General features: G+C 37.5%; 1 protein-coding gene across 1 annotated transcript; it reads left to right on the top strand.

The window, feature by feature from the left end:
* Positions 1–12,578: 12,578 nt before the first annotated feature.
* LOC114318889 (casein kinase 1-like protein 2) lies at positions 12,579–19,605 on the top strand. Its single transcript, XM_028265862.2, has 15 exons — positions 12,579–12,769; positions 12,852–12,954; positions 13,046–13,086; positions 13,601–13,670; positions 13,769–13,917; positions 14,003–14,098; positions 14,187–14,257; positions 14,486–14,547; positions 14,671–14,734; positions 14,825–14,909; positions 14,998–15,124; positions 15,263–15,345; positions 15,507–15,564; positions 15,934–16,076; positions 18,781–19,605. Exons 2-15 carry the CDS (start codon positions 12,879–12,881, stop codon positions 19,060–19,062), a joined length of 1,407 nt encoding a protein of 468 aa, XP_028121663.2. The 5' UTR covers positions 12,579–12,769; positions 12,852–12,878; the 3' UTR covers positions 19,063–19,605.
* Positions 19,606–25,704: the final 6,099 nt, after the last annotated feature.

Here is a 25,704-nt window from a genome sequence, read left to right as displayed (position 1 = left end):
GGCTGTCTCATCTTCAAATACGAGTTTGTTCTCAACCACCACCTCGACAATGGAGCATATATTCATACAAACCTCAGCCTAACAATCGTAGTCTTGAAGATCTCTTTTTGTATTATTGGCATTTGGCCGCAAAGCCAGTTTCAGCTTTCATAGAATGGGTTCCTTACTTAGAGGTTACCAATGTGTTAAGTCCAACCTTGCTAGTTAAAAAAGTCGGTCTCAAGCCTTAAGAATGATGTGATTGTGTGAATGATAAGCAATACCTTGCGGGCTTTGAAATAGATGCATCTCTATTCCCTTTACCTTGTTATCCACAATGGTCTTTAGACCTTCGAAAAGTTGTTGAGAATTGTGAGGTGACAATTTATAACTTAGCTTGCCCAACTTGTGGTTATAATATTCTTAAGGCCAAAATTCTTTTGGCTGCTTTTAGCCAACTTTCCTTTGAAATTCTCTACGAGGAAATTCCTCACAATAATTTTCTCTAGGCATGTGACATTCGCACAAGGAGTTTTGCATTGCATTCTTCAACTCTTCCTGAAGTTGAAATATTTTTACATTTCTTGCCCTTGCACTTAAACTAGCACTTGATTGCCAAAGTTGAAGCTCAAGCTCTGGGAGAGTCTCATATTGCTTTCCTCTTTATGAAAGTTGAAGCTCAAAAGGTTCTTTATGAATTTGATGAATTCATGCAACATTCTTTACCAGACTTTGCCGATGACGGCCCCCTTCAAGAATACTTAGAATTCAAGGGGAAGGAACATGCGACATTTGAAAATAAAGCTCGCAAGTCAATTGTGAAGCTTCGAGCCTTTCAATATTGCCAAGTCAAAAAGTTAAGGCTACAAAAAGATGAGAAAAAGAAAGGAATCATATAAATTACTTTTGGATAAGATTTCATAACCGTGTAACCTTCCCCCTCCCTATTATCATGAAATTGAGCCGATTTCTATGTAATCCTTTGACTTTTAAATGAAATGAAGGTTATGATTTATTTATTTTGTTTTGGATTGTTTGTACTTTGAATTCATTGATTTTTAATTAAATCTTACACCAAACTATAATTCGAAGGTGCAAACAACTCAAATTCACTTATTTTCATAAGTTTTATGTTCAAATCAATGTTCTAGCAAGCTAATCTGGTGATTTTTTTACATAAAATCTTTATTCGAATATACCTTACACACTTTGGTCACAACTTATCTATGATTCAAAGCAATTCGAAACAAATCACAACTTTGAAAAATACTTTTTAATAGAGTTTCAAAGATTCCAATAGGCCAGCGATCTAAGGAAATCTATGCTTAACTCTTGGTGTTTCAAGATATTAGTGTTTGACAACAGATTTCCTTGAACATCGATGGGCCTTGATTTAAACACTTGGCATTTTTTTTAGAAGACTTATATTATTCTATTATGGACCTTGTTTGGGTTGATTTGACCCGTCTAGGGGAGAGAAACGTATAAATAGACACTCATTTTTTCTAAACATCACTTTCACTCTTCAACTCTTAGAGCATAAATTTTCTCTTCCCACTCTTACATTTAAACCCTAACTTCCATTTCAGCAATGGCATCTGGTTCTCATGTCATTCATGCCATTCTCCTTAGGGAAATAGTTCCTCTATCTCTTACGCTCCAAAGCATGGTTTTCGACTAGACCACTGAGGCGAGCTCACATGATAATTCCCTTGTTGCTTGCCTCTTTATCCTTCAAGGCGCTGATGGGGACCTCGTTTTGGGTCTTGCTTTCAAGGGAGCTCTTCCAGTTGGAATAGAGAATTTATACCCTCGCCTTAAAGATCACCAACTACTTTATGAACGCTGTCTCCCATGGAGTTCTTGGATAGGGGCCAAACCCCTTTGAATGTGGCTGTTTGTCAATGATAAGTAGGTTGCTTGGTATGACAGATTTGTTGCAACCTGTGAGGAGCCCAAGTTGGAATCCTAGTGTCACGACCCAAATCTGCCCCTATGGGTTAAGGCCATAACCGGCCAGTAATCATGAGATTACCTACGGCCTCAAACCAAATAAGACAAGACTCATCAGAGTAAAAGGGGCTAAACGGAAGCAAATTTAAAACTTTGTCCATAGAGCCGTGCTTATATGCACACCATAACATTCCATATGTACATATGTTAATAACTCACAATAGAAAGTGTAATGACATAAGATTCTATACAGACAGGATCATCCAAACTAAGTCAACCCATGAAAGCCATATACAGACGTATTCAAAACTTCGCCAACCTGATAAAATGTAAATACATAACAAAAGGGCGAAGATGGGTCTCGTGCATGAGACACAAGGGCTGACTCTCTCAAAACCTTAGTTATTCCATACAGACTTCACTGAGGCTAGGTCTGGACTTCTCTTGGCTCACCCACAAACACATGAATGAGCGTGAGCGAAAGCCCAGTGAATAATATCAAATCAAATACAGAAGTTACATAACAATGTAGAACATGTTCCAAACGGCCTTGGGCCCAATTCATATTTCTATTTAACAGATATATAACTATACGAAATTCAAATCAAGTGACTGTAGTTCCAAACATTCTGGCCTTTGGCCCATTCAGATTTCCATTCATGTCAAAACGGCCTTCGGCCCATTCATTTATGTCAAAACAGCCTTCGACCCATTCATTTCTATCAAAATGGCTTTCGGCCCATTCGCTTACATCAAAACGACTTTCGGCCCATACATTCGTGTCAAAACGGCCTTCGGCCCACTCATTCATGTCAAAACGACCTTAGGTCCATTCATACATGTCCAAACGACCTTCGGTCCACTCATTTCTATCAAAACGACCTTCGGTCCACTCATTTTTGTCAAAACGACCTTCGGTCCATTCGTTTATGTCAAAACGGCCTTCGGCCCATATATTTGTGTCAAAACGGCCTTCGGACCACTCATTTATGTCAAAATGACCTTAGGTCCATTTATTTCTATCAAAACGACCTTAGGTTCATTTATTCATATCGAAACAACCTTCGGTCCATTCATTCGTTCAAGTCAGACTTTTGTCCACAATCCCAATTAGCAACTCATAAAGCTTATAAGGAATAAACAGTTGAACATTGCTAAGCTTTCAAATATCGGTATTACTCAGAGTGATCGGCTTGTGGATTTGCCCTGGAGCTTGACCCTACACATTTAATGAACACAAAAGGGTCACTTACAGTTCAATCCGTTCTTTAGTTCACATATTCCTTTTTAGGCTTTATTCTTATCTCGTTAACTCATTTACAATGCTCAATGCATGCCTAAGAGTGCTTACAAGTGAAAGAGGACAGAAAACAGAACACAAAATGCAATTTCAGAATTTCACAAAATAAGGTCCCAGCTCGAGCGTGGACTTCCCCACTCGAGCGGACCCTTAAGGCCTGCAAAAATACTGGTTACATCAAAATCACGCTCGAGCGTGAACTCTGCCGCTCGAGCGGATGGCCTATCTACATAGCTTCTCGCTCGAACGTCAACTTCCCTGCTCGAGCGGGAACCATGTCTACAAAAAGTGCTGGGAGCACGATTTTCCCGCTCAAGCGGCACTTCACCCGCTCGAGCGGACATCAAAAATCTGGGTTTTCCAGATTGAGTTCTTGAGCTCCAATTCGACATTCCAATCTCATTTCCTGCATAATATGGCTCCAACTTCACATATATTTGCACTAACATGATATAAACACCAAAACACAACATCATGGAGCCCAATTTCATGAATTAACCACATGCATGTCCCAAATTGGCACTAAACTCAACTCCAACACACATTCATGCATTCAAAGCTCCCATCTTCATAAATTGTACATGCATGTGATGAATTAGCCACATTCTCAACTTAGATAACACAAATGGTGATCATTCTCATGGAACACAACAAAAACATGCTTGATTATGCAAAATCATGGTGATCCTACACATGCATGTGCACATTAGCTTCAAATTCATCAATTATAGCACAACTCTTGTTCTTGATCACCAATTAATCTTTAATTCACAAAATCACAAGTTAAGTCTCATGAATTCAAAGATCAGAGCTTACCTAGAGGCTCAATTCTTCTAATTATGGCAATTTCTTGAGTTTAATCCCTCTATTCTTCACAATTTGAGCCAAACACCCAACTCTCCTCTTTCCCTCTCTCTAGCTGACCCCCTCCTCCTTCTCTCGAGTTAGATTCAGTCAAAATAAACTAAAGAGGGAAGTTTGAGTGTATAAAGCCTTTACAACAAAACCCACTAAGGCCAATATGATAGTAATAAAGTAGTTGGGTTCTAATTCATCAATTTAATCAATTTAATCTGGCCCGAATAAATTTTCAATTAAATTTCACCGTAGATGCTAAAAATTATGCCAATCACAATGGCGTAATCAATTTCGGGTTCTATGGTCGATAAGGCCTCCAATTTAATTTCCAAAGCAGGTTATTCAAACAGATATTCCTACGGTGAACATATAGAACTTCGAAATCACATATATTCACAAAATGGCACATAAAATCATATTAAACACATCATCATACTCATATTAAGGACCAATTAGTATGCTACAGAACAGGGGTATTACACCTGGACTTTCTTCGTCAATTAAAGTATTCCATTCCTGAAAACCCTTATCTCATTACTACTGCCTTGTGCTTTTGGAACATTGCCTTAAATTATTTTCAACTTAGATGTGGCATGATGGCTTGCACTGCCTTTGAAATGTGCCACCTATATAGCCTATACCTTGCTAGGGAATTTTTTGCCTCTGATTTTGTTGGGGAGACCATACCGAGTCTGTAGACACCCCATTTTTGACCGACCTTAAGGCTCAGACATCACCGATTGAGCGCTCGGTGACGTTGCATATCGTGCTCGTTCAGAAGTCTCAGAGTCGCGGCCGTGAGCCCTGCCTCCGGATTTCCGAACCCTCTTCTGTGCCTTGTCTCGGTTTGCGAACCAGACTCAGTTTTCTCTGTTTCTTTTCCTGAGGGGAGGGAGAGGTCCCGCAGACCATCTCTCAGTGGCCGTGGGCTACATTTGGTGGCCGTAGGCCATTTTGCCCATTTCGGAGCCCGGTTTCTGATTTTTCGGGACCGTTGGCCGTGTGCCTCGGTTCGGGACCGCTTAACCATCTCCGTTTGCTCTAAATTTTGGCATGCATCTTATTTTCTCCCTTTTGAGGGACACTGGGGTCTGAGAAACCCACTTCGTGGCCGAATGCCATTTTCGGTGCTTAACAGCCCATTTTCGGGACCCCGAACTGCGTGTTTTGGCCCCCGAGCATTCATTTTGCATTGGTTTTCGTTCATTTTTGGCAGGTGCCTCTGTTTTGTCACCAGGAAGGTCACTGGAGGGTGGGAGGCCAGCAATTATCTTGGCAACCAGTTATATTCCATTTTCGCCCTCCGACACCCGTTTTTCTCACTTCCGAGCCAATGTTGAACACCTTGGGGCCACTTTCTTCAACCACAAACCACGTATTTGTGTTTTACACACATGGGAGGACCCTAAAAGTTTATGGCCGGCCAGAAATTCCATTTGACCCCTTTGAACCCCTCCTTCCGAGCCAATGTTGAACACCCTTGGGCCACTTTCTTGAACTTTGAACCACATATTTGTGATGTACACACTTGGGAGGATCCTAAAAGTTGGTGGCCGGCCACTAATGTCACCTGACCCTTTTGACCCCCCCTAGAAGTGGCTTGTTCTCTCTCCTGTTTTAGAATTTCCAAATTCGAACCACAGGGTTGTGATGAGGGGACCTGGGAGGCCACCTTTTTGTGGTGGCCGGCCACTAAATGAATTTGACCTTTTTGACCCCTAGCCGGCCGGCTAGGGGGGGTGGCCGGCCGGCCACCTGCAAGCCCAAAAGGTGGCCGGCCATGATCCTCTCAAATCACACTTTACAGCTGTATAGCTGTTTCCCCCAGAAAATATCCCAATCCGGGGGATATTTTGTGGGGGAAAACTTGCCTAATTTTCCCCCACCTTTGCCCCTCCTCTACTCCCCCTTTTTTGTCCATATAATCAGCAGGCAACATAGAGTTAAGGGGTTAGAAAATTTGCTCTTCAAGCTTGAATACAAGAATCCCTCTTCATCTCTCTCATTTCCTTGAAAAACTTCCAAGTCCTACACCACCATTCCTTCTACACCACCGCCCCCCACCCTTCCATCCTCCATTCCAGAAGATTGAAGGTGTTCTCCAAGGCCTAAGGAGCCACAAACTCAAGCCAAGAGGCAACCAAAGTCAAGTCTTCAAGGGTAAGTTCACTTTCCCTCTTTTCTAGCTCATTTTTGCAACATTTCTTAGCCTCTCTTTCTTGTATATTTGAGCTCCGACCAAAACTGAAAAGGGCATTTTTTTGAGCCCTTTTTCACTTTTTCTTAAGGGCTCAACCCTGTTTGAGCCCCCCATCTTGCACTTGCTTCAATGTCTTCCTTAAATGCTATTTTCTTGCATGCTTTGGCAGCCTATTGTGCTTCGGTTTTTGGCCTTTTTACAGTACTAAAAATAGTCTTATTTTGGCCCATTCTTCATATTTAATTAAGGGTCTTTGGCCGTTTGTGGAATATTTTGTAGACTTTGTGTTATAGCCACCTTTGAGCCTCATTTTGCATTGCATTTCTAGCATGTTTGTATACTGTTTTGGGGTTTTTACAGTTCTGTAAATATGCATATTTTTGGTCCCTCTTCAATGTTGTAGAAGGGAATTTTTCAGTTTGGGCTGTGCATATACCACTTGCCTCTTTGGCCACCTTTTGGCCTATTTTCTTGCATAAGAGCTTAGCCATATCTATATTTGTTTTTAGGGTTTTTACAGTTCTGTAAATATGCATATTTTTGGTCCCTCTTCAATGTTGTAGAAGGGAATTTTTCAGTTTGGGCTTTGCATATACCACTTGTTTCATTGCCCTCTCTTGGCCCCTATTTTTGCATGCCATTGTTGCCCTATCCTTGTTTGCTGTTTGGCCATGATTTGTACTGGTAAAATGCTTATTTTGGGGCTGCCTTGCTTCTGTATTTTCATTCCATGTACCAATTATGCATGCTTCATATAGCTATAGTTCATTCTATGTGCCTAATTTTGCATTTCGGGAGAGATTCCATGCATCGGGTGTGTTTTCGCCTCATTTCGGGGCTATTTTCCCCCACATTTCATTGCTGAAAATCCATTAACATGTTTGCATGTCATTTTCATGCCATTGCATTGCATATGCCATTGCCTCGGTTTGCATGCCCGTGTGCACGCATTTCGAGGCACTTCATTTTCATCCACCGGCCTCTTTATGTGAGTGTGGCTGAGGCTCTCTCATGTTAGTATAAGTCCATGTTGCATTCTATATGCCATTTCCATTCCATTGCATTGCATATGCCATTGCCTCGGTTTGCGTGCCTGTGTGCACGCATTTCGAGGCACTTCATTTTCATCCACCGGCCTCTTTATGTGAGTGTGGCTGAGGCTCTCTCATGTTAGTATAAGTCCATGTTGCATTCTATATGCCATTTCCATGCCATTGCCTCGGTTTGCGTGCCCGTGTGCACGCATTTCGAGGCATCTCATTTTTACAGCAAAGTGCATACTAGGTTGTATCTTAGATCGCATTCTGTCATTTTCTCGGTTTGCGTGCCCGTGTGCACGCATTTCGAGGCATGTCATTCCATAGCATTGTGTATGTTAGGATTGTATCTTAGTTGCATTTCATGCATGTCATGCATATTGCATCGTGTTCGGAATAGGAGTTAGCCCGGGCACGGGAAACGAGGTGCATTTCGTACTCCGAGTGACGGAATGTGTCTCAATTCTCCAGTCACCGACACTCCGGATCATCCATGATGGAGTTAGGTCTTGTTGTGTTTTCATGTGCATTCATTCTATATTGAGTTGTGCAATTCGACTCCTCGGTCATCATGCCTCGGTATGCGTGATTGGTGGCGCGAGGATCGAGGCATGCATATATTTGTGAAAATACATTGCTATGCCCCTTTCCTGCTCTCTGTTGCAGCAAAATAAAGAATCAGCAACTTTTCGGGACTTGGCACGCGTTTCAAGAATAGCTGCTAAACAGAGGCTAATTGGGGCATCCCGGTGGATTTCCGCGCAAGACAACCCGGACATGCATCATCCATCAGAAGCAAGGCAGTCCCTGGCTTGCACGCCAGTTTTACAGTTTTCTTAGTTAATTCGTTAATTAATTAGGAATTTGTACATTATTTGGACTGTAATATTCTTTTATTCGGGGCTGTATATTTATTCGGACCCTCTGCGCGAGGGCAATACTGTAATAAGTGTGCGTGAGTGTGATGTATGTCTTCTAACCCCACGTCTTTCTTCCCTTTTATTTATCTGCTTATGATGGTTAGATTAGGGCATATTTCAATTAGCATATAGTATGACAGCAAGTTTGCATCATTCATCTGTATTGCATGCACCGGGCTCGGCGCACCATACTAACTGCATTGTATTTCAATTCTAAAGTTGAATACTTGTTAGCTGTAGCATTCCATATGCCATGTTTAGAATAGCCGAGCCTGCTATAGTTTGCATTTTTGCGTGTGTTGCATTAGGCATTTCTGTATACTTAGGATTCATGCATGATTTCTAATAAGTTTCTGTTTTGGCTTGGAGTACTCGGTAAGCTTTATGCTTTAGCATCCTTGCATGCGTGTGAGTGACTGCCATGAATAGCATGCTTACCATGAAGCTATGTGCTTATATGATATAACTGCCTGAATACCTGTGGGTGAAGGTTGGGTTACTTGGATTGGAATAAATCATCAACTGTTTGTTTTAAGCCCACTAGATAGTGGCAAAACCATCTTTTCTAAGCCCACCCGAGGGTGGCAAAATCTGCATTTTAAGCCTACTTGCGAGTAGCAAACCATCTTTCAAAAACAAACATGAAATGTTTTATTCCAATTCAGGTGACCCAGTCTATACTTGTATGCTGTGCGCATCACATAGTAACCTAGGCTAATAACCGGAATAAGAACACACAATGTTTTCAAAAATAGATATCATGGTTAGTAGAGGCCGATCTTTGATCGGGCGAGCGGGGGTGCTCACGAAGTGACCTTCCCTAATCGTACCCAAGTTCCCGAGCCGAGGCAACTTTGGTGATGACGGACACGTGGCCTTTGGTACCGAGTCAGGGTTTCCTAAATTTCCCATTAAAAAACATTTAGGTGGCGACTCTGTATCTGGCAAAGCAGTCCATGTTTGGCACTTCTTTAAAAAAAAATCTGTTTTTCTCAAAACGATTTGCCGGATTTGGACTCTTTGGTTCAGACTTAGAACCGTGACTACAAATCGAGTCCGAGCTGTAGCGAGGTCCCCCGCGGGCTGGTTACAGTTTCTCAAAAATTTTCTTTTAACAACCCTTCTTACTCCACATTTCAAGGTAAAAGCAATAAAGAGAATGGTTTTGTTAGTGACAAAGATCTTTTTGCTTTTATTATTTATTGGTTATACAAATTTGTCAAGTGCACAACATCACAAAAGCTTATCACATAATTCATTCATTTGGCCAAGGCACTCACCTTAGGAAAACTTGTTTCTTTTGCTCCCTTCCTCCTTGGCCATATTTATACGGCTTGTTATTCTTTTTGTGAGAGTCCCATGGACCCCAACCTAGGTGGTTCATTCTGGATCCTACAATTGTGGTTTTTTTTTTTTTTTATAGTTTCCAAACTTTTGAACTACCCTCCTCAGCTATCATGAGAATGTAAACCCTACCATCAATGGAAAGCTTTATGCTAGAGCAAACATTTGGAATTCTTCATTTAAATACTTTTTCCGATATTTCCTTACACTTCCCTAAACCCAAATTCAGAATTCTTTACACATTTTACTCTTCCTATGGGCCTCAATGGCTCAGGGCTTTATTGGCAGGTAAAGAATGTAATGATAGGGCTACAAAGAGTGTTGGGTATCCATTCTCACTATAAGGGAGCTTTTTATTAGGATTCTAAACCCCAAGGCTTACAAATGCATAGCTGAATCCTACTGCGCTGCCTAGTTTGCTAGATAGTTTGGATTAATTCAACTTATTTCTATTCTTTACTACGCATCCACTAACCCCAAGTTGTATGCTAGAGACCTGAAGGCTTCTCAATTCATAATTGAGGAATTTGCAAAACTTTTGTGTGAGGATTCGGCCCAATTCACCTTGGCCCATTTCAAACCAAACCCTGTGGTTTTTCCTTGGTTCTTGCATTGGTGGAAGACCAACATGGATATCCAATTTACTCTGCCTTTACGTCAAATGTTCTAAGCTCAGCTCGACCTATATTACTTGAAACGTGGGTCGTTTTGGTATGTTGAATAGGAACGGGAACGTGGCACACTACATGCTCCAAAATGTGGTAGGATAGGGGTAGACTTGTATATATTACACTTAAGAATTTAAGGTAATTCTAGAGTAATTTGTTTTAACTATTAGACATCTAATAATATATATATACATAGATAAGATTTTAATTCATTATATTTTATTTTTTTCCCTAATGTAGCATTTAAGGAAATATAATGGAAAACTCTTGAGATTGTTTTGGATCGCTAAATTTATTATTTTGGAATAAAATTACACAATGTTTCGGAATGTGTATATCAATACGTAATTTGCTAGGGTATTAGCGTTTTCTAATAACATAAAGCCCAACCCTAAGATCGAGCCTCTATATTTGCTTATGTCTGGTTGAAAAAATAATTATAAGTCCTAAACCCACTCATCAGACTATGTTAAAAAAAGAATTTAAAACATTTCATAATTAAATTCAATCACATATTATATTTTTTAAATAAATATACTGATATCATTATAAATTGAAAGATTTTTTTAAATAAATTCAATCATACATTATCACAAATATGAGTTTTAATAAAATTAATAAAGATAAAATTTAGATCCTACAAATGTGATTCATGGGAGATGAGCTTTGTTAAACGAAGTGCGAATGGCATAGCTCACTGTTTGGCGCAACATGCAATGAGAGGTGTTTTGACTTGGGAACAATATCGTCCAAAGTGGCTTTCTAGTGTCTTAGAGAAGGATTAAGAGGGACATTAACTTTTTTCAGTTATGATACATAGCTCTAATATTCGAACTTTAAATAGAACTAGTAAGGTGGAAGAGAGAGAATAAAGAGCGATAGAGAGAGGAGTGTGGGTCTCACCTTCACATGGACACTCTTTACATCATTAGAGTTGCATTAGAACTCTCAAATATTATTAAACTTTTTTATATCTATATACTCTTCTATCATTTTGGAAAAATGCACACACACACACACATATTATAATTAATTAATTAATTAATTTAATAGCGAGTCGGGTCAGCCAAGTTAAAAATATAAATCTCAAATGCAGCTCATTAATATATTGGGTTAAAAATGTTAGTTTAGCTCGATCTTATGATTAATACAACCTTCTCAAATCCTAAAAAAATAAGGCTAGGCTAGACATGCCAATAGGTTGATACCCGCTCCTGGCTTTCAGTGAGCAGTATGAGAGGAGGGCACTCTGGCATCGGCTTGATAAGGAGGAGTTTCTGGCGTTGGCTCCATCTTCTCTACTAGTTTGTTTGAGAGAGATGAGAGGAGATAGAGAGGGCTTAGAGAGAATGAGTTTGCTGGTTGAGAGAAAAAAAGGAGAGATAGAGGATTTGTTTGAGATAAACTTTGGGGCTGATAAACGTGGGGGTGTTTTTTTTTTTTGTGTGTGTGTGTGTGTGTGTGTGTTGGAACGGTGCCATGTCATTCGGGCCATACAAGAGTAGCGGAGGTTTTTGTGTGAATAAATAAATTACTGTATTTGATTTTAATTTTTTGAATTCAATTTCTTGAAAAACGAATTTTTTATTTTTCATATTTTATTTTGTTTTTAGTTAATATATTTCAAATTTTAAGTAATTTTATTCTTTATTTTTTTAGATACACTTTATTTAAGGCCAAGTTTGGGAACTTGTAAAAAAGTAAAAAAGTCAAAAAGTTACTCAAAAAGTTAAAAAGTTAACACTATTCACCAAAATTCAATAATTACGGCTGCACAACTCCCAATTCGAATTTTTCCCTACAAATCAATTTTTATAATTTTTTATTACACATTTTTTTATAAAAAGTTAAAAAGTTAACTCAAACATCCATATTTTTAACCTCAATTTTTTACTCCAAAAAGACAAAAAATACACTTATTTAGAACACCCCAAACAACCCCTAAATGTATCTAAAAAGTAAAAATATTTATAAAAATCAATAAATACACAAGAATATAAAAAATATGTTGAATTTTCATAATTTTTTAAATATTTTTATATTTAGTAAATTTTTTAAATTTTTTTTCACAAAAAACAAAAAATAAAAAATTTAATTTAAAAAAAAATAAATTCAAAAAACTCAAACCAAATAATAAAATATCATGAAAATTATCTCCTTTATATTTGGAGGGTCAATCAAGTCTTCTCTTATTTGGAGGGTCAATCAAGTCTTCTCTTAAATTTGAAATGAATGGGGATAAATCAACACGACGCCGTTCAGAAGTTAAAAAAAAAAAAAAAAAAAAAGGTGCGTGTGTGTGAAAAGTCTGCTTCGATTGGATCAAACCGCGCTTGGAGTGGTGATATATTATCTATCATGATGCCTGCTTACCTTTTCTTCTCTCTCTCTCTATCCGTAACTTTTCAACCTAAAACTCCATTAAACTCCAAGATAGAGAGACCGCTTCTCTAAACCCTAGTTGTCTGATCCTTGATTTCTGATCCTTGGATTCGGCTGTTCGCTCAAGGGTTTGGTCCATTGTATTATTATTTTTAATTTTTAATTATTTTTGTATAAAAATTTGGGAATTGATAGCTAGGGTTTCGTCAGGTGGTTGATTTTGAGAGCTTTTCGTTGATGGAGCCTCGCGTCGGTAATAAGTTCCGGCTCGGTCGGAAGATCGGTAGCGGCTCATTCGGAGAGATCTATCTAGGTTCGTTCGTCCCGATTCTGTTTTTCTGGGTTTGGTGAAACTGTGTTTAATTTTGTTTCTAAATTTTATTCTCGTTATTACAATTTTTCAGGTACCAATATTCAGACAAGCGAAGAAGTTGCTATCAAGCTTGTAAGTGCTTCGATTTTATCTCATAATTTCGCATGTTTCTTTGTTTCTTCACATCGTAATTGTGGTCCGTGTTTGTGCTTTAAAATATTGAATTTCTCTTCCATTGCAATTGGCTTATATATTTTTATTATGGATTTGCTAATTTCAAATTGGAAATCTGTGTGTTTTTGGCATGTTTTTTTCTCCCAATCTGTTAGGTACCAAAACATTATAACTTCACTGAATGAATAATAGCAACTTTGGGCACACATCAAAGGTTTATCAGTTAATGGGCACCCACATTTAATACTATTATCACATTACCCAACTTTAATTGGCTTTTATTGTGCAAGATCACATTTTTATGATATAGCTTAAATGTAGATTACTACTATCACTAATGTTGATGATGTATGCAATTTCATTGGTAGTATATTATTTGATTGAATTTATCTCTGGTTTGATTTATTATTATTTTAATAATGCAGTGAATACCCTAAAATTAACAATTGTTTGGTACTGTTTCTTATATCAGGAAAATGTTAAGACAAAGCATCCTCAGTTGCTGTATGAATCCAAGTTGTATAAAATTTTAACGGGAGGAAGTAATGAACTTCCCTAAATCCCCAAATTCTTTCCTTCACTAACTGTTGATGTAATGCTTAAAATTTGTTATTAACCCGCCACTGAATGAATATGGCAGCTGGAATTCCAAATGTGAGATGGTTTGGAGTTGAAGGAGACTATAATGTTCTTGTGATGGATTTACTGGGGCCTAGTCTGGAAGACTTATTTAACTTCTGTAGTAGGAAGCTGTCGTTAAAGACTGTTCTTATGCTTGCAGATCAGATGGTAAGATTTCTTTTATTGCACCAAGTTTTTATAGCAATAAACAAAATTTTGTGTAATTTCCATCTGGAAACCATATTCATTTCAGATCAATCGGGTTGAATTTGTTCATTCCAAGTCATTCCTGCATCGAGATATTAAGCCAGACAATTTCCTTATGGGTTTAGGGAGGCGAGCAAATCAGGTTTTGTATTGAAATATTGTTTCCTCTTGTTAGTTATTGGTTCCGTGATCGGCATAAGTTCATTAGTTTGTCATTCAATTGTAAACAGGTTTACGTAATTGACTTTGGTCTGGCGAAGAAGTACAGAGACTCCTCAACCCATCAACACATTCCTTATAGGTAACCTTTTCTGAACTGTTGATGTGTTACATTGGCTCAGATCCTACCTGATACGTCTAGCATCATGATGTACCTGCATTTTTTTCTTCCTCCTAGGCTTTTTATATTATTGCCCTTGTTGGATTCAGTTTAGATAGAATTTAACTATTAGTATATTAGTTTAGTTAAAAGTTAGCTGTTATTATTGTTATTTTCTTTTTAAATATGATGTCATTATATAAAATGCAGAGAAAATAAGAATTTGACGGGTACGGCAAGATATGCAAGCATGAATACTCACCTTGGCATTGGTACGCTTATTGACATTTTAATTTAGATGTCATATTCTTTGTTAACAAACATGACTTTTATGATTAAGCATTGATCTTGAGGCTGGTGGTCTTCCCTCACCATGTTGCTTTTAAACTGCATAGAACAAAGCCGGAGGGATGATTTAGAATCACTTGGATATGTTCTTATGTACTTCTTAAGAGGAAGGTAAACATTCCTGCCCATCTTTGATTTTTTTTTTTTTTTTTTTGTTCTTCTATCGGGTAATTGCTTAGTTATGTCCATATATATTTGTAGTCTCCCTTGGCAAGGTCTAAAAGCAGGAAATAAGAAACAAAAGTATGAGAAGATCAGTGAAAAGAAAGTTTCTACCTCAATTGAGGTAATTCTTGTTTTACTGGTGTTCATATGCCTAAGATATTGGTTCTGCATTGTAAAAGTTACCCGATAGTTCACTGCTGTTTTATTAGGCCTTGTGTCGGGGTTATCCCACAGAATTTGCATCATACTTCCATTATTGTCGATCGCTGAGGTTTGACGACAAACCAGATTATGCTTATCTGAAGAGAATCTTTCGAGATCTTTTTATTCGGGAAGGTATGAGTTTTGTTCTTTTCAATATATAGTTCTTAGATTTGCAAGGTGCCATATGTCAGTAGTTGTGTTCTCGATATCAAACTGTCTTCTAACTAATAGTGTGTAATACTGTGAAGTGTGTCTTTCTTCTTGCTGCAGGCTTTCAGTTTGATTATGTATTCGATTGGACTATTTTGAAATATCAGCAATCACAGCTTGCCAATCCACCCTCTCGTGCTCTTGTAAGTGACATACTACAATTGAGTTTTGTTTTTTCCCTTATTTTTTAGATTGCCAATTAATTAGCAACAAGTTAAAAAATGGAGATTGAAAGCTATACCAAATATTTCCATCAGGCAAACCCTAATGTTGTCTTTATGTACTAAATTGATCTGTTGGACAGGCTGCTGGAACAAGTTCTGGGATGCCGCCTGCAGTTGCCAACATTGATAGACAAGCAGGTAGTTATGCATTTTCTGCCCCGGATTTGGGCAAGACTTTCTTGGAGATACTATATTTCTTATTCTACATTCAATTGTTTTTAGTTTTGTACTTGAAGAACACTTCACTGTTTCTTTTACCTTTCTTATTCTACCTTCAATTGTTTTTAGTTTTGTACTTGAAGCATACTTCACTGTTTCTTTACATGTCATTTTGGTCTGTGTTGCATGGATATTTTGATCTTGCACCAATTTTGGTAATAATTTGTGATTGAGTTCATTTGGGGCCTTTGCATTTCTTCGTAATGAAGTTTTGATTTTATTCCATAAATTTGGTTTGTGTTTTATGTAGTTAAAGCTTAATATGCTTATACAATGAATGTGTTGTAGGAGGTGAAGATGGTAGGGTTATTGGTTGGTCTTCAGCAAATCTCTCTCGTAGTAGAAACACCGGACTACCTGTAAATGCGGGAAGCTTGTCTAAACAAAAAAGTCCGGTTCCAAATGAGTCATCATCAACCAAAGACCCTATGGTGAGTTCAATTATTTTGTTTTTGTTTTGAAAAATGCTTGGGACTCCCTTTTTTTGGTGACCCCCACAGTCCCCTTTGGATCTCAACCACTCATGCATGTGTGGGGCCCACACCATCATTGGTTGAGATCCAAAGGGGGTAGTGGGGGTCCCCGAAAATGGGGGTCTCAATCATTGTTGTTTTGTTTTTATTTTATCGAAAGCAGTTTCTGTGGAATTACCTGGGATGGTCCATACACTATTTTTATTACCAGTGTGGTTACAGTTTGACTTCTGCTTAAAATATATGCATGTCATTACTTGGATATCAGAGATACTATTAACAAACATTTTCCAATCCATCCTGTTTGAATTAAATAATCATTGTTGGGGTGTACGCAAAATGAGTTGGTTTAGGTGTGTTGAGTCCAACCTAGTCAGAAAGATTGTTTCATTTAGGCCTGAAACTTTGTAAGACAAAATGACCGACTTAGTAGACTTTATAGTCTTAAAAATTCAAGTGTATTTGTGCATTTTATAATGCTTTGATATAATAATGATTTTTTTTTAAATATTAACAGGGTTAAGTGTGAAACCAGCCCACAAACCCATATACGTATTTATCCTTAATATTGTTGTCATTCTACAGTTACTTTGTACTGGAACCATTGAAATGAGGATACAGTTTTTGCTCCCACTGGTCCAATTGACTTGGGTGGACTAGAGCCAATGTTTGATGCTTTAGGGAACCCATTTGAAGTTTGATCTATTGGGTGAAGCTTTGGAAAGAATTAGTGAGAGTTGATTTTGGTTAACTTTCAAACAGTCGATATCTTTCTGTAAAATTGCTTTGGTTGTATATGGATATTGCACACGTAAAGACACAGTAGGGGATTTTAGCTTAGTGCAATGGCAAAAGATTAGGTGTAAGCATGATAATTTGATGCGAGTCTTCGGGCAGTCGCTTTGAGCAAATAAGGCATAAACTTGGGTTTAACTTGCAATTAATGAGAACCAGCATTGGGGGATGCCTTGCACATAAATGGAAGAAGGACCTTGTTTACTTGACTGTTTAAACTTCGATTATTGCCTTAAGTTAAGAGGACTCATGAATTAACCCAAAGCATTTTCTAGTAGTGTGTTTGTTTTGCGTCATGGAAAATGGTAACATGAGACAATATCACAATAATGATTTCTACAATTTCAAAGTCTAGAACTCATTTTCTGCGGTGTTGATTTGGTTTACAACTCCTGAATTATTGCAAAACGGGAGTAGGGATCATTCTTAATTCAATTCTATTTTGGGACTGATACAGAGGTATTATTTAATATTGTAGTTTGACTAGGTTTATTATATTCATGTTCTGGGTGTTCTTTATTGTTTATTTATAGTTATTTGCATAGTTGTCATTTTTGTTCCCTCATACCTTCCTGTTATCCGTAGACTATTGTAAATACCTTCTTCACTTCTTTTTTTCTCACCCAACTCCCTTGCAATAGGGATTCTGAAGTTCTTTGCCATCTCTCTTGCTCTCATGTTTTTCTATGGGTGTTCCCATGTTGGAAGGTAGCTAATCTAAGAAACAAGAAACGGATCTATGGTTGCCCCTTCTATGTGTTTTTAATGGTATAGCTGTGAAATTGTCTTTGGGTTAACAGCTCACATGTGCTCAATGATGTTCTACAGTTCGAAATTTCATTTATAGCCCAATAAGTGGCAGTAGTGGCTTGACCAAGGCAATTCTGGTGCTAGTCCAAGGCCCTGCACAAAAGAGGGCCTCATTTTTTTTTTTTTAATACCTTGATATACACTGTATATGTCAAATAAAAAAAAAAAAATGGGTAAAAAGAAAATTTAAAAAATAGTGAAATTAGGCAAAAGATCTCACATTAAATTATTTTCATATCTATCAAAACAAACTACCTTATCATTATTATACCTCTAATCAATAACATTATACTCTGCTCTCATCAAAATAAAAGAGGGCAAAAGAAACTGAAATGTTATAAATTAAATTGTTAATACTTAGAAAAGTTCTTTGTCATTATACAAACAAATGTTGTTCATGATTGTACATCTGTCTTGGCGGAAACAAAAGACCCTAATCAATAACATTGTACTCTGCTCTCAGCAAAATAAAAAAGGGAAAAAGAAACTGAAATGTTATAAAATAAATAATTAATTACTTAGAAAAATTCTGTCATTATACAAACAAAAGTTGTTCATGATTGTACATCTGTCTTGGTGAAAACAAAAAACCCTAATCATTATATCTCTTTCTCAAAAATAGAACCAGCCACAAAAGTTCTTACAACACATGATTGCATGATTAGTTTTAAGGGTGATTCTATGTGTATAGTATTGTTGCATTAGCTACGGTCAATTCAAAAATATAAATTGTATTTCTTCCTATGAATGATGTGTTATCAAAATGTGAATATAAAAATTCAATTAGTAGTTTTGCATTTAAATAAATTTTAAATAAAAAATTACAATGTAAAAATTTATGAAGGGCCTCAATTAGATATTTTGCCTTAGGCCTTAGAAAGGCTTGAGTCGCCTCTAATAAGGTGGAAATTTCACTCATTGAATCTGGTTGAAAGTATTATCTAATGCATAGGAACATACTCCTGCAATTTTCCTGGAATTATGATAGTGGTGCCTTTTCTTTTCTTTTTTTGTTTTTGTTTTTGTTGGGGTTTCTTGAAATATTGCGTGGGTGCAGTTATCTGGCTCTAATTTTTTGCGATCAAGTGGATCTACAAGGCGACCTGCAGTCTCCAGTAGTCGTGACCCCGCGATGGTTGGAAGTGAAGCTGATCCCTCCCATGTCCGTTCGACAGATGTGAGCCCAGGACCTGTACGGAAAATTTCTAGTGCAGCACAAAGTTCCTCAGTTTTATCAACAGCAGATCAGAAACGCACTGCTTCTAGTAGAAACACCAGTAATGTAAAGAACTTTGAATCTACACTCAAGGGTATTGAAGGCCTGCATTTTAATAGTTGACAGAGAGAGGCTCTTGCATTATTAGCGGTGCTACGTGGTTCACAACACCCTCTCTCCCACTGTAAATCTTAAAACGGTGTTACTTCATCATGCACTTGGGAGTGCAATTCTGTTTGTGTATTGTTTTTGAGGAAAGCTGCTAAGCTGAAATTTGAAGGTAGTTCAAGTTGGGGAGCGTCACCCGCACAAATAAAAATAGATCGTTAAGAGTAGCGCGGGGGGGGGGGGGGGCCAACTGAAACCCACTCAGGATAGGCTGTCTTTGTCAATACATTATTGAGAAATTTTCTCTTTTTTTTTCAATTTTTTGTTTTTTTGTTGTTGTTGTGTTGGTAACGGATCCGGTGCTCCTCGGCCGTCTGTTTTTATCTTTCTTTTATTTTTATGTTGTTTTCAATGCTCACGGTTCTATCAACAATCGTAAGCTATGTTGTATTGGGTTATAGACACTACTAAACTGTAATTAGACCATTGTGTGGAGTTTTCTGGCTCATTTTGATTGCCAAAAGGCTTGGAAATTAATATTACCAAGCTGAAGATAAATTGTCTTGCGTGTACTGTTATAGCATCTTGAAATCTTTTTTGACCAGGATAGCTCTGCTTAAAAAAGGGTAATTGTATTATTGGTTTTGCTCAATACAAGGTTGTACTGGTTATTTATTTATTGAATAATGCTATACAAATAAAAAATACATAATTTTCATATATAATGATGTGGTTCGTTTTGATTCTTTCATTTCAAAACAAAATACCATTGAAGATGAATTTATTTATAATAATGGCATTGTAACATAATTATTATCAAGTTTTTTGCATGATTTTTATTTTATTTTTGGTTTTTTTTGAAGGACATAATTTTCTTTCTTTCCTTTCTTTTGTTTTTTGAATTTGGTTAGATACATTTATTTGTCTTCAAACACGAACATGTCAATAATTGTAAAATCATTTTAAAATTATGACAAATTGAATTTGGTCTCCCACTAGTTTTCATATAGTTTGATCATCTCAATTGCATAATAGACAAGAGGTATCATTTCATTTTACTAGGAAATACATCATAAAAACTCAAAATCTTCTCTTGCAGCACCTTATGATCAGAGGCCAACCGAAGAGATATAGCATTTTGTGATTAGTATGAAATAAGGCCTACAAGAGCATTAAATACATAAATTTTTTAATATTTGAATTTGGTGATATGCCAATTCCCAAGTGGTTCTCAAAATTTATGCAGTACGGAAAATTTGTATCCAAAAGAGATCATGTCTCCAATGCACTCCCCCTACGTGCATGTTCTTGGAGACTTTACAATATACATCATTTTTTCCAAGTGTAACATATGTAATTTATAATATTTTATATTTTTAATAATATTTTATGTTATAACCAAGTAGTTTTAGTCATATTAAAAGAATCACAATAGATCATAATCAAATATCAATTAAGTCATAATTAAAGATCACTTTGGTCATCACTAAAATAACAATTACAGTAAGTCATAATTAACAATATAATATATATATATATATATATATATATATATATATAACTCTAGACCTTACCACCCCAATAAGGCAGAACTATATCACTTGATTCATAACCAAAATTTTAAGTAATTTTTAAAAATCTTTTAGATGTGGGCATCTTATAAGAATGTCAACCCAAGACCTAGAGATAATGAACACACATTTATGAAGGATCGGTAGGTTCTCTAGTGGATGGGTTTCCTTTTTTTTTTTCTTTTTGATCAGATCACACACAGGAAAAACGAGATGATGTGTAGCCCTTCTTCACTCTGCCAAGAGAAACTAAGCCTGCGTTTGGTTGTGTTTTGTAAATGTGATTTGAGAGTATGAGTTTTATTTTAAGTTTGTGTGTTGTAGAATTATGATTTGAGTGTAGAAAATTTGTTTGGTAAAGAGTTTTGGAAAAGAGGTTTGATTTGAGTGGGGAATTGTTAATGTGACATTTGATATGTGATACAAAAATTTACAACTCATAACTAAACATACAACTCAAAATTATTTTAAAACACAAAAAATTTAAAAAAATTCAGAAAATATTTTTCCCGAGTATGTAAATCAATTGCCAAAAAAAAAAATCTGGAATTCAGAGGACATCCGGGTGGACGTCCCCAAGGACATCCGGGTGGTCTTCCGGGTGGACTTCCTCAGGAAAAATTTTGACAAAAAACGAGGCCTGTGCATCAGAGTTCTCTACAGAGAGTGTGGAAAATTGATTTCAAAACCATAACCAAACATCATACTCAAATACACGTGTAGATAATTGATTACAAATCACAACCAAACAGAGCCTAAAATGTCAACGATCACCCCCGACTAGGATAGGTTGGGGAGACCCTTTGACGATCAAGTTAGAATATTGTTTGGCCATAGATGATTTGTATTTAAAAGAGGGTTCTTAGATTACCTCTGGTCTGTCCCCTTTACTTCACCTGCTCCTCTTTTTATAGTTTTCCTCACTTGAATCCCATCCGTTGAATCAATGTTTGATCTGAGGGTTCTGCCTGTACCTAACTCTGGTCGAGCAAGTGGCCAAATTGCTTTTGCCTTTGATCGTTGGACCATCCTCTTATGGACAACTTATATTATGTCAGATGCTAGTGGCCAACTTGCCAAAGCGCTGTATTCGTCGAATCAAGTTGATTGGACGTGTCGTCTGATATTTCCATCATTGGATGAAACTTAATCTGACGCTTCTCTTTCATTCTATGTATCCTTCTTCTAGAAGGATATTTATATGCTTGACTGTCTCCTACGCTCGTAGTCACGTGCCAGCTTGCTGCTAGTCACTTCTAATAGGCTCTTTAAGAAGCTCATTTGGCCTCCTTCTTTTGGGCCCACCGCCTAATTGATTTGGGCTTGGGCCAATATTTTATTCCTTCACAATTACCTGGGAAGGTTGTAAAAGACAATAATCTGATCAGATGATTGGTTGAATCACTTCTTGTTTATGACATGCGTCCTTTGATTTTGACTTTAATGATGACATTTGACATATTGTCCTTTTTATGCGTTGTTTTGTTTTTGACACATTAACACTTTATTTGATTGGAGGATTTGAGAAGGAATTTAGAAATGAAAAGAGAAAAAAAAAAAGTGCGTAAAATTAAGTGAAATTAAGATATATTTTATTCCTATTTCATCTGCCTTTTTCATTTCGCTTTCCAAATCCCTCCTCAAATCCATCAACCAAACGAAACACATATATATGAGGAAGCATCCCTTGCTCTCCATCACTTTGCTTGCACTCCCTTCAGAGACCCAAGCGTGTCTTTTTCTCTCTTCATCTTTTGAGGTTTTCTATGTACTCTTCTCTATAAGTTCTTCTTCTCTCTTTCTCTTGTGATTTGTTTTTGTCGTTACTCTTTCTTTTTTCTATTCGCCATGAATCGTCGTAGGCATTTATTTGATTATGAAGAGAATATTTAGGAGTTTCGAACTCTTCATAACATCCCTGATGACATCATCGTTCATCTTCCTATTGACGATGATGATGTCATTGAAGTGTCGAAGGAGCGGATTCTGTGGCCATTAATTGACATTGTTGAGGGAGGAGTCCATTTCCCTCTACACCCTCTACTCAAGGAGGTACTGCACTTCTATGGCGTACCTATTGAAGAATGATTCAAAGTCTGACTTGGTCTTTTCAGGTTGTTAGTAGTGTCCATATTTTACTGAGTTTGTTTAGTCAATTGGGTAGTTGTTGCTGATATTATGCTAGTGGCTGTAGTGGTCTAAGTTAGTGCCTTAGTGGTACATAAAAATCTGTTTGGTTGTTTTGGTTGTAAGCCTATATATAGGCACATTTGCTTCAGTATTTAAATTTGAATGAGAGGACTCAACAGTTCAGTTTTTATATATTTCTTTGCCTCTGTTTTCTTGTTTTTTGCCTCTGTTTTCAGTGTTATTCTTTTTTATCTCCAACAAATTTGGTATCAGAGCTTTGTTGAGAGAGTGAGAAGACAGGGTAAACACGTGAGTTGAGTGAAACACCTGAGAGGAAAAACCAATGGCCAGCAACGGCAATGCAATGAGTGCTGCACAACCACTCATCCCTGTCTTTAAGGGAGAAGGCTATGGATTCTGGAGTATCCGAATGATGACCCTATTCAAATCTCAAGATCTTTGGGATTTGGTAGAACAAGGCTACGCAGATCCTGATGAAGAAACAAGATTGAAGGAGAATAAGAAGAAAGATTCGAAGGCGTTGGTGATTATTCAGCAGGCTGTTCATGACAGCATCTTCTCACGAATTGCAGCGGCAAGCACATCGAAGCAAGCTTGGTCAACTCTGCAGAAGGAGTTTCAAGGTGATTCAAAAGTTATCGTGGTGAAATTTCAATCACTACGGCGTGACTTTGAAACCTTGTACATGAAGAATGGAGAATCAATTGCTGATTTTTTGTCTCGGGTCATGACAATAGTCAGTCAAATGCGATCGTACGGCGAGAAGATTTCTGATGAAACGGTTGTTGCAAAGGTACTGAGAAGCTTGACTCCAAAGTTTGATCACGTTGTGGCTGCCATAGAAGAATCTAAGGATTTGTCAGTTTTTTCCTTTGATGAACTGATGGGGTCCTTGCAAGCACATGAGACAAGAATTAATCGATCACTTGAAAAGAATGAAGAAAAGGCATTTCAAGTGAAGGACATAGTCACCAAAGCTGCAGAAGGTGATAGTTCGACAAGCAGAGGCCGTGGAAGAGGAGGATTCCGTGGTCGTGGTCGTGGTCGTAGGTATGGTCATGGTAACGGGAGAGGCAGAGTCATTTCGATGGGCAACGGCAGTCCGGTGAGCAAAGAAACTACAAGAATGGTGTTCAATGCTATCATTGTAAGAGGTATGGTCATATAAAAGCTGATTGTTGGTACAAAGACCAGCAAGTGAATTATGCAGCAGAAAATGAAGAAAGTAGTAAGCTTTTTATGACTCATTTTGATCCTAACAATGCGTCAAGCGATGTGTGGTTCATAGACAGCGGCTGTTCGAATCATATGACGGGGATGAAATCCTTGTTCAAAGAGCTTGATGAGACGCAGAAGTTGAAGGTGCAGCTGGGAAATGCCAAAGAAATGCAAGTTGAAGGGAAAGGTACAGTGAGCATTAAAACTACCCATGGTAACATAAAGCTCTTGCATAATGTTCAATTTGTACCTGATTTGGGATATAATTTGCTAAGTGTTGGGCAATTAATGGCTGCTGGATATTCCATCTCATTTGATAATGATGCATGTGTTATTAGAGACAAGCACTCAGGCCATACGTTGATCAATATCAACATGACTCAAAACAAAATGTTCCCATTGGAAGTTTCAAGCATGGAGAATTTTGTCTTTGCCGCTAGTGGAAAAGATGACTCGAAGCTATGGCATTTGCGATACGGGCATCTCCACATCAAGGGTCTGAAATTGCTAAAAGAAAAAGGTATGGTTTTTGGACTACCGAAAATTGGTTCCATTGAATTATGTGAAGGGTGCATCTATGGGAAACAAACTAGAAAGTCATTTCCAGTTGGAAAGGCCTGGAGAGCTTCAACGTGTCTCGAATTAATTCATGCTGATTTATGTGGGCCTATGCAAACTAAATCTTTTGGTGGAAGTCGTTATTTCTTGCTATTTACTGATGATTATAGTCGCATGAGTTGGGTTTATTTTTTGGAAAACAAATCCGAAGCCTTTGAGAAATTTAAACACTTCAAAACTAAAGTTGAAAAGCAAAGTGGTTTTTGCATCAAAGTTCTTCGCACTGATAGAGGTGGAGAATTTTTATCCAAAGATTTTGATCTTTTTTGTGAAGAAAATGGCATTCAAAGGGAGTTGACAACTCCTTACACTCCAGAACAAAATGGCGTCGCCGAGCGGAAGAATCGAACTGTTGTGGAGATGGCAAGAAGCATGTTACAAGCAAAGGGACTTTCGAACGGTTTTTGGGCTGAAGCTGTGGCAACATCAATTTATTTATTGAATCTTTCTCCCACAAGGGCAGTCATGAATCGAACTCCGGTTGAAGCTTGGTGTGGCACAAAACCATCTGTAAGTCACTTACGAGTTTTTGGGTGTATTGCTTATGCTTTGGTAAATTCTCAATTTCGTCATAAACTTGATGAAAAATCTGAAAAATGTATTTTCATTGGTTACTGTACACAATCCAAAGCATATAGATTATATAACCCTCTTAGTGGCAAGTTTTTAATTAGAAGGGATGTAGTATTTGATGAAAATGCAAGTTGGGATTGGCGTGGAAGTGATGAGAAAATGCAACAACAGGTTCCTATGTCCATTGGAATCTCTCCAAATGAAAGTCAAGTGCCAATTCCTACAAGTTCATCCGGTTCCTCTATGGCATCACCAAGTTCACCAAGGAGAGACTTTTCGCCCACTCTTGAAGAGTCTTCGGATGAAACACCACCCAGAAAGTTTAGATCCTTGAGAGACATTTATGAGTCTTGCCAATTTGCTCTTACTGTTTTAGATCCTATGACTTATGGAGAAGCAGCTACAAAAGAAGAATGGCAAAGAGCAATGGTGGAAGAATTGGCAGCAATTGAAAAGAACAGAACATGGGAGATGATGGACTTGCCGGAAGGCAAAAATGTAATTGGTTTGAAGTGGGTATTTAAGA

This window comes from Camellia sinensis, chromosome 4 (assembly GCF_055761805.1).
Source record: "Camellia sinensis isolate YWXY chromosome 4, ASM5576180v1, whole genome shotgun sequence".
NCBI lineage: Eukaryota > Viridiplantae > Streptophyta > Magnoliopsida > Ericales > Theaceae > Camellia > Camellia sinensis.
The sequence above is the reverse complement of the archived record's forward strand: the minus strand, read 5'-3'. Positions and strand labels throughout refer to the sequence as shown.